The sequence below is a fragment of the Puntigrus tetrazona genome, chromosome 14 (genome assembly GCF_018831695.1).
Source record: "Puntigrus tetrazona isolate hp1 chromosome 14, ASM1883169v1, whole genome shotgun sequence".
NCBI classification, from domain to species: domain Eukaryota; kingdom Metazoa; phylum Chordata; class Actinopteri; order Cypriniformes; family Cyprinidae; genus Puntigrus; species Puntigrus tetrazona.
In genome coordinates, this window is record NC_056712.1 from 26279289 (window position 1) to 26289288 (window position 10000).

At 39.3% G+C, this 10000-nt stretch overlaps 2 protein-coding genes and 1 pseudogene across 2 annotated transcripts in view; all 3 read left to right on the forward strand.

Annotated features, from left to right (window-relative positions):
• creb3l4 (cAMP responsive element binding protein 3-like 4) overlaps window positions 1–873 on the forward strand; it is a 5991-nt gene extending 5118 nt beyond the window's left edge. The window contains exon 11 of the mRNA XM_043256903.1: window positions 1–873. This exon is cut by the window's left edge and continues 251 nt beyond it. Coding sequence (XP_043112838.1) covers window positions 1–33 — 33 coding nt within the window. The 3' untranslated portion in view covers window positions 34–873.
• A 1346-nt stretch (window positions 874–2219) lies between these two features.
• clk2b (CDC-like kinase 2b) overlaps window positions 2220–10000 on the forward strand; it is an 11877-nt gene continuing 4096 nt past the window's right edge. Inside the window, exons 1-9 of the mRNA XM_043257590.1 lie at window positions 2220–2369; window positions 3706–3839; window positions 4433–4574; window positions 7179–7266; window positions 7361–7427; window positions 8021–8137; window positions 8448–8614; window positions 9189–9283; window positions 9406–9535. Coding sequence (XP_043113525.1) covers window positions 3706–3839; window positions 4433–4574; window positions 7179–7266; window positions 7361–7427; window positions 8021–8137; window positions 8448–8614; window positions 9189–9283; window positions 9406–9535 — 940 coding nt within the window. The 5' untranslated portion in view covers window positions 2220–2369. The remainder of the gene's footprint in view (window positions 2370–3705; window positions 3840–4432; window positions 4575–7178; window positions 7267–7360; window positions 7428–8020; window positions 8138–8447; window positions 8615–9188; window positions 9284–9405; window positions 9536–10000) is intronic.
• Window positions 7208–10000, forward strand: part of LOC122357922 — a 14062-nt pseudogene continuing 11269 nt past the window's right edge.

Sequence of the window (10000 nt, forward strand, 5' to 3'; positions counted from 1 at the left end):
GCAGCCAAACCACCGCATGCTGACGAGATGTGAGGCTGCGCATCAAAGCCCAGAGGAGAGCTTCTCTCACATGCCTTTATTTATTCCCCCTGAACACAGAAACTTCATCAGGTGCTTGAGTTCAGTGAGTCAGCGCTAAAAGAATCATATCAGTGTGGTTTGTGTTTCACAGCACTCTTAAACGTTTAATTCATTTGTTAACATATAGATTTATTACGTGCATATAAATACACACACACTCAGTATTTCGGTAAAATATGTCATGGTTGTTGTATATTAAATGCGTTTATTTATAATATAAATTATATTCATATAAATATAGCCCTAAATATTTAAGATATACACTGTATGTGTGTGTATTCATAGATGCGTCATAAATGTGCACAGAAACTTTTATTTTGTAATTGCTTCCGATGACAGCGCTAGTGCTACAGAGCGGTTTAGTGCGGTTTTTTTTTTGCTTTAGTAAACAGAAAAGGCGAGACTAGATCACGTGACACTAAAGACTGGAGTAATGATTCGATCTCAGAAATAGCAGGTTCACACAGAAAACACCTTCACTGTTCTTTCTGTATTTTTGCAGCCTCTGTGAGAAGAAATATAAACCTCACTGAAGTCAAACACTAGTGTATATCTGAATGAGTTTGTATTGAAGCAGACATACCTGAGAGCCTTTCTACAAAATCCCCAAGCTTCCTCGCTTTTGTTTTTATAATAGAAAAGACCGAACTGTAGAATAATACTGTGTGGAGTTGATCAGAGTTGAATACAAGGCTTGTGGGATGTTTTAATGTTTCAGATCGTCTGAGGGTGAACGGGTTGGGTCTCTTTTCTTATTTTATTGTCTTCTGAATAAAAAAGACCTTTATAATATGTTTTGTTGCTGTTTTTTTATTTAGCAATTAATGCAGTATTTAGTGTTACTTGTTATCCAGTACAGATGGCTAAAGATTCCTAAATCAAAACGTTTATTAGTCATAAAAATGACCGAAGGCGTTAAGTCTTGTTTTATGAAATGAGATTATACATAAAACTAGAACAAACTGGACTGAATTCAAAGAAAGGACTCCATTAGCAGATACTTGTTCTTGTTTTGATCAAAAACTCACTTTATTTTGGTACGTTTTTTAATAAAAAAATATATATATATAATTTGAAAACAAACACAACATGTGTTTCTCATCATGTGTCAGATCTCAGCACATTTCTATGCGTTTAATATATTCACAATTATTTATACAAAACACGTTCTTTAAGTGTAGTTTGTTAAAGCATACTGTACTCTATTTTGTCTGTTTATTTGAGGCGACTGAACGCCGTGAACTATATGTTTGATGATTTGAACTAAAAGATTCAACTGTTCTTCAGAGTACTTTACAGCAATGACAGGCAGGGGCAAGTTGTCACAAGTTAGACTGCAGTTTATTCATGCAGAGTGAATTTATGTATATTATATTTATAATTAAGACATTAGCAGACGCTTTTATACAAAGCAACTTACAAATGAGATGTTTTATGTTTTTATGAAACATAAAAATTAAGATTATTGAAAAAGTTTTTGAACAGTTATTTATATAGGCTATATTTAATTATATATTTGATATAAATATTATTAGAAATTAGTATAAATTAAATTATTATTTGATGTGTGGAGATGAATCGCATCTAAAATAAGTGTACTGTGTATATTTATTATGTATTTATAAATACAAACACATGAATATATATAAAGAAAAATATGATTATATATATATATATATATATATATATATATATATATATATATATATATATATATATATATATATATATGCGTATAAATATTACAAAATATATAGTATATGTGTATATGTACATAATGAATATACACAGTGCCTATACATAATGTAAACAAAAACGTAATATTTAGCGAAATAGTTACTAGATACCTAACTATATATTTTAATTAACCTAAATAAACTGTTCCACAATGGTCTGTTTTTTTGTTATATTCTATAAAAGCATTCATAAGGTACGCTGAAATATTTTTCTCTCAGAAATTATTACAAATATCACAAACAATAGCCTAAAACAGCAAGTCAATTAAGTGAAGTATGTTTGAGGTAAAAACTAAAATAGTATTTTCGTGTAAAAATACTACTAATATTGTTTTTTGTTTGTTTTTGGTCTGATGAAGATGAACTACTTTTCTGTTTGTGTCTACTTTGTTCTCTTTTGTTTTATTTCAACACATTCTCGCAGGTATTTCAATCAAACGAGCTCGCGAGGACCCCGTCACCGGAAGTTGCGCGAGAGAGTTTCCGGAGCGCTAAAATAACGGCAGAACGGATTTTCTGTGGGACAAACGCACCGGCGTCGCTGCTAAAGCGGTAAATGTTGTCGTTGTGTCGCGGACGAGGTCTCTTCGACGGACTCGGGGCTCCGTCTGCGCGGGCTGTGTGCGGGGAAGCGCCGCTAGCTCGATGCTAACCGCTAACTTACTCTGAGGAGAAACATACAGCTACACACACACACACACACACACACACACACACACACACACACACACTATACAGGAGTTACACACACTTTAATACTCGTCAACTTTTACATGAGATATTATAAAGACAGCACTAAACAGTGAGGAGCAGCGTCACACTGACTTACACGAACAGAGATGATGTTTGTGATATTTTGTCGCGTCTTTGTTTTCTTGTTGTTTTAGTTGTTCTTGCATTAATCATCGTTTATTCTCGTGTGCTTTAACCCCGACGACTCTCTTTCTCTAGAACACAGATATTAATTCATTTAGTTCACCGTCATAATCATTTAATTCCCCTGTTTTAGCTGTCTGAATATCTACGGTCAAAATGACAATAAACACACTGTAAGATGGTTTTATTCTACTTTTTATAGTTTATTTTCCTCAGGGTCGGTGTATAAACTAGTCTAAATAACCTCGTATAACGTTACTGTATTCATTAAAGATATGTACATTTTCAAACGGTCATGGATTTTAGTTAAAAGTTAAGGATTATGATTCTTGCAATTATATCTTTGAGTTTATTTATATTTGTATATCTTATTTTCAAATAAATACATATCTTATATAAGGTATCAACAAAATCTCATATATATATATATATATATATATATATATATATATATATATATATATATATATATATATATGCACACAAATGTATGAATATATGCCTCTTTTAGACTATTCATTTACCAACTGCATGTTTTCATAAAAAATGTGTGTGTATATGTATGTATGCATGTTTATATATATATTTCTATCTCCTTTGTTTTCTTTTTATTTGTTATACAATTCACAATGATTTGCAGGCCTCTAACAACCTATAGCTGGCTATATTTTTCTATTCTGTTTTCTATTTTTCATTATATAATTACGTAATTAAAGGCGTCTGCTAAATGTTTTCGTGCAATATAAAAATGCTGTATATTGATGCATTTTTAAAAATAACAAAAGAGCAGTTAGTACTTGCCTCTGAATGTTTTGCAGCTCGACTTGTGTTAAAGGAAAGGTTTTGACGATTAACTTAGACCGGTTTAACCAGCTCGTGCAGCCGTGTCCTGATGTTCACGTACACTAATGATAACAATTCAGCTTTGAATAAATTAGATTTAAAAACACACTTATTTTATACGGTAAATGTGTGTGTGTTAGTAAAGCGCTGATGTCTCTGTGGTCCGCAGATGCCCCGCTCTCGGCGGTTCCCGTCGTCGGAGCGCAGTCGCAGCAGGAGCCGCCGCAGACGTCTGCGCAGACGCTCCTCGTCCAGCAGCAGGAGACGGCCGAGAGACAGACGCAGGAGAGAGCGCTCCAGGAGGTACAGCACCCTTCAGATCCTACACACACTGATGAAGAGCTTTCAGAGATCTAGATAGGATTAGCTGAGAGGGAATAAAAACATCTTTCTAAACATACTTCTTGTCATTCTCTAACGAATGTATCTTAAGAATATTTGCCCTGAAAACAAGACAGAGAACAACTTTTTTTAGTTAACATTCATGAAAATAACTCATGAGATTTTGAACACGTGTGCAATCTTGATTATTGTCAAGTGTTTCAAGGTGTTTTTTAGGTCACACTTTATTTTAAGATGTCCTTGTTACAGTGTCTTTATACACATCACTAGTATTATTACTATATGATTCTGCTCAGAATTAGGGTTTGGCTTAGAATCAAATGCATGTAATTATGTGTCATTTACTCTTATTATAATAGAAGAGAGATACTTATAATAAGTATTAGTATTCACCAGTGTATCTTTTACAAGTATTTTTGTCTTTTTTCTAGTTAAAACATCAAACAGTTCCTAAACGTATCAAAAGCAATTAGCCTGGGAACAGGACTAAAAGGTGTTCAGTAGTTTTGCTGGTGAAGTGAATCTCTGGGTTATTTCTGTTCTGTGGCGTCCAGCTGCGAGAGGAACGCTGCGCTCACAGACAGCTTCTTCAGGCATGACTTCTGCTCGGATCGAGACGTCAGAGCGGAGCGGCGCAAACACAGACGCCACCGGAGCAGAACACACTCACACACTCGGAGCCGCTCCGTGTGCTCTGTGAGTATCAGTCCAGACATCAATCCACATCAGTCCAGATCAGTCCAGATCAGACAAACATCAGTCCACATCAGTCCAGATCAGTCCAATCACATTCAACACATGCTTCCCGTGAGATCTGAGCGTTCGAGCTGTTGAAGTGTTTTCACGAGCGGTCCGTCATAATTCTCAGATCATTTGGTTGATTGCATGTAGAACTAAAACAGTCAAGGGTTTATTTCAGTCTTTAGTTTAAACAATTGATCTTGTTTTTGAATGATGTGTTTATTGGGGCGTGTGTGTGTGTGTTTGCTGGGGTGTGTGTGTGTGTGTGTGTCGTGTGGTTGTTGAAGTGTGTGTGTGTCTTGTCCGTGTGTTTGCTGGGGTGATGTGTGTGTGTTTGCATGTAGTGTGTGTGTGGGTTTATTTCAGTCTTGTGTGTGTGTTGGTGTGTGTGTTTGTTGGTGTGTGTGTGTGTGTGTGTGTGTGTTTGTTGGGGTTTGTGTGTGTGTGAGTGAGTGTGAGGGGTGTGTGTGTGTGTGTGAGAGTGTGTGTGTGTGTGTGTGAGAGTGTGTGTGTGTGTGTGAGTGAGTCAATCAATCAATTTTTATTTATATAGCGCTTTTAACAACACAGGTTGCATCAAAGCACTGAGTGAGTGTGTGTGTGTGTGAGAGTAAGTGTGTGTGTGTGTGTGTGTGTGTGTGTAATGAGATCTGTTGGTCTTGGCTCTTCAGACTCTTCGATTGGGGTCTCAGGATTTCCCCAGGGGCCCGCGAGGAGCGTTTAAAATTAGCCCGAGTCTCATCTCTCTCTGTCACACACACACACACACACACACCCCGTCTCGGTCTTCAGTATTCCTCCTGTCTCTGGTGTAAATGTGTGTGTTGTAGGGTAGTGATGGGTAAAACAGGGCTTTACTCTGTGCTGAAGATCTTCTTGGACTGTCTCTGTGTGTGTGTGAGTATCCTTCACGCTCCGCTCTGTGTTTCTCAGCTTGTTCTGGCTGTTTCTCCAGCAGTGAGCAAATCAGATCAGGTCCTTAAGAGTGAGCATGATTAAAGTTTCTTCATATCATATCTGTGTTAGTCATCATCAGGATGAACTTCATATAAAACAGTCTCTGAGATGTGTGCTTGTTGTGTGTTGTGTTTTCCTGTTCAGAGGTTTTATTGTTGATTGGTTAGCTCTCCATTAAATTATATGTGTGTGTGTGTGTGTGTGTGTGTGTGTGTGTGTGTGTGTGTGTCTGACCTCGTTCTCAAGTGTCTGCTGCGCTCGTCGTGTTTGTGTCCGTCTGGAGTCACTGTGTTCTTAAGACAGACGAAGCGTCTAATTAAAGAGAAACACGCAGCGTTCACGCTCACAGATGAGTCTTTCCATTACTTGTTTTACAGGAATGAACATGATCGTGTGGATCAGCAGTGTCTTACGAGCTTTCGAATGTTTAACCATAATGCCCTTACTACAGTATAAGTCCTGATTTCTATCAGTCTTCAGGGAGAATAACAGATAAAGGGTTTTCTAAAGACCTGCATAAATAGTGATTGAGTCCAAATGATTAAATGTCACGAAACTATATTCATTGAGTAGAATACAAAAAGCAATCCAAAAAAAACATTGTTATCCGTTATTTTATTAGAGAAGAGTAAGAATGATGATTCTGACCCGAGGTTTGGAGCCAGAGTATTAGTTTCCTCGTGATTCTTTTTCTTCACACGTTCACAGACCGACCCGCCTCTGGCTCTTGATGCTGAAAATGTTCAATTTACACACTTTTGATATCTTCAGGAAAAAAGCAGACTTTTCTCAGCTGTTATCTTTGGAATATTAGTTGCAATCTCTGTAAATATAACACAATGAAGCGGATGTCATTTTGAGGAAGCAGTGCGTTGCTCAGTAAATCACATTCAGTTTTGTGCCCGCCGCCTTCATTTACGTATTGCTTTCACTCGGGGAGAAAATCTAAATCTAATTTTTAGGCAGTGACCTCTGGTTAAGTAAACACTGAATGGCCCAGTTAGTTTCTTTTGATGCTTTCAGTTCTACACACTGATCAGAAGTGGCTTCTGAGGGTTTCCTTCAGGATGTGTGTGCTGCTTCACGTTCAGACGTTTCAGGCCGCCTTCTGAACTAAAGGAGAGGAAAATTGATATAGAAATCTTCTTATAAGAGCAGATATATTCATAAATCAGATCTAAAATCTATGTTTCTCAGTGTCTGGAGCACAGAAGCAGTCATCAGCAGCACAGCTGAGTCTGTAGAGATAGACAACAACACACTGTACTTACTTTTATGCCAAAAATCATTGGGATGTTAAGATATTGTTTCATGAAGATTTTCAATTTCCTACCATTAATATATCAAAAGTTCAATTGGTAATATTCATTGCATTCATTTGGACAGCGTTAAAGGTCTTTATTTTTTTTTTCAATGTTTACATTTTTTCAGATTCTAGAAATATTGTCCTGACAAACCATAGAGCAATAGAAAGATGATCTGTTCAGCTTTCAGATGATGTACACATCTCAGTTCCTGATGTTTATGACTGGTTTTGTGCTCCAGGGTCACGTGTGATCTGACCTCCTGAAGGTCAAAGGTGACTCTGTTTGTGTCTCTCAGAGTAACGGGCGTCTGCGAGCGTGGGCCGTTAAGGATGATGAGGAGGGACACCTGATCTACCGGACAGGAGACGTGCTGCAGGACAGATGTGCGTCTCATCTCTGCGTTCACTCTCGTAGTGTGTGTGTGTGTGTGTGTGTGTGTGTGTGTGTGTGTGTGTGTGACTTGTGCTCTCTGTTCAGATGAAATTGTGGGGACGCTCGGTGAGGGAACCTTTGGGAAAGTGGTGGAGTGTATCGACCATCACAGGTGAGTCTCTCTCACGCACACAAACACACACACTCTCTCTCTCACACACACACACTCTCTCTGTCTCACACACACACACACTCTCTCTCACACACTCTGTCTTACACACGCACACACACTCACACACACTCTCACTCTCTGACACTCACTTACTCTCACACACTCTCTCTCACACACACACACTCTCTCTCACACACACACACACTCTCTCTCACACACACACTCACACACTCACACACACTCTCTGTCTCACACACACAAGCTCTCTCTCTCACACACACTCTCTCTCTCACACTCTCTCTCTCACACACACACACTCTCTCACACACTCTCTCTCACACACACTCTGTCACACACACACACACTCACACACACACACACACACTCTCTCTCTCACACTCACTCTCACACACTCTCTCTCACACACACTCTCTGTCACACACACACACACTCTCACTCTCTCACACTCACTCTCACACACTCACTCTCTGTCTCACACACACACACACTCTCTCTCTCTGTCTCACACACACACACACACGGATGTTCTCAGCTGATTATCACAGGTGTTTCTGTGTGTGTGTGTTTTATAGGGGAGGCTTTCACATTGCTCTGAAGATCATCAAGAACGTGGAGAAATACAAAGAAGCAGCTCGTCTGGAGATCAACGTCCTGGAGAAAATCAACCAGAAAGATCCAGAAAACAGGAAGTGAGTGTGATGTTCAGTGTTTGGGTCGTGACATGGCAGACAGAGCTCCTCAGGTCTAGACGTCTGCACAGACTGACAAAATGTTGTTCTCGCGCTTCTTTTCTTTCTCACATTTTGAAAGATTGATTTTTTTTGCTGGTTTCTTTTCTGTTGAAATGCAAGCGCTTTTCAGCCTTTTGCCCAAAGGTGACAACAATCAGCACATTAAATTGCTCATTTATTACATTTCCGATACAAGTGTTTGCTGTTACAGTCTGAACTTTTGTGTTATGTGGATGAGTGACTGTAAAGACGGTCCTGTCTCTCTCAGTCTGTGTGTGCAGATGCTGGACTGGTTCGATTATCACGGTCACATGTGCATCAGTTTCGAGCTGCTGGCCCTCAGTACCTTCGACTTCATGAAGGAGAACCATTACCTGCCCTACTCCATCAGTCAGGTGCGACACATGGCCTACCAGATCTGCCTCGCTGTCAAGTGTGAGTTCACACACACACACACACACACACACACACACACACGTATGTTGATGTTTGTGTTTTATGGGGACTCTTCATAGGTGTGATGTTTTTATTCTGTACAGACTGAATGTGTTATTCTTCTACCCCTTACAGGAAACTACTCACACTTTTACTTTCTCAAAGAAACTCATTCTGCTTCTGTTCTAATTAAACCTCATTTTAGCTCTGAAAGCTGAATAAACAAGCTTTTCATTGATGCATGGTTTGTTAGGATAGGGCAATACTTGGATAAGATGTGTATGTATATGAAAATACTATATGAAAACTATATGAAAATCTCCTTTAAAATTGTCCAAATTAAGTTCAATGCATATTACTAATCAAGAAATTTGTTTTTAATTATTTATGGTAGGAAATGTACAAAAAATCTTCATGCAGCATGATCTCTATCTAATATCCTCCTGATTCGTGCTGCAGGGTCAGAAGTGAATCAGAGCTGTGATCAGACGCGGGCGCTGGATGCGTTTAGAAACAGTGTTTTTCTGCTCCTGCTCGCTGGGTCATTTGTGATTATGGTCTGTTTCTCTGACAGTTCTCCATGACAACAGGCTGACACACACAGACCTCAAACCAGAGAACATCCTGTTTGTGAACTCTGATTACACCGTCACGTTCAACCAAGAGAAGGTGAGACAGATTACATCCACTGATTATATCATCCACTCTGACTTTAGAGACAGATTTACATTACATTTACACTGTGTGTGTGTGTGTGTGTGTGTGTGTGTGTGTGTGTGTGTGTGTGTCAGAAGCGGGACGAGCGCTGTGTGCTGAACACTGCTGTGAGGGTGGTGGACTTTGGAAGCGCCACGTTTGACCACGAGCATCACAGCACCATCGTGTCCACCCGACACTACAGAGCGCCAGAGGTGATTCTGGGTAAGAGAGTGTGTGTCCTTCTGACGACTTTCAGCTGCAGTGTGTGTGTGTGTGAGACATAGTGTGTGTGTGTGTGTGTGTGTGTGTGAGAGAGTGTGTATGTGAGAGACAGAGTGTGTGTGTGACAGAGAAAGACTGTGTGTGTGTGTGTGAGACAGTGTGTGTATATGTGTGACTTACAGAGAGTGAGTGTGTCTGTGTCTGTGTGTGTGTGTGTGTGTGTGTGTGAGTGTGTGTGTGTGTGTGTGTGTGTCTGTGTGTGTGTCTGTGTGTGTGTGTGTGTGTGTGTGTGTGAGACATAGTGTGTGTGTGTGTGTGTGAGACATAGTGTGTGTGTGTGTGTGTGTGAGAGAGTGTGTGTATATGTGTGACATACAGAGAGTGTGTGTGTGAGTGTCTGTGTGTGTGTGTGTGTGTGTGTGTGTGTGTGTGTGTGTGTGTGTGTGTGTGTGTGTGTGTGTGTGT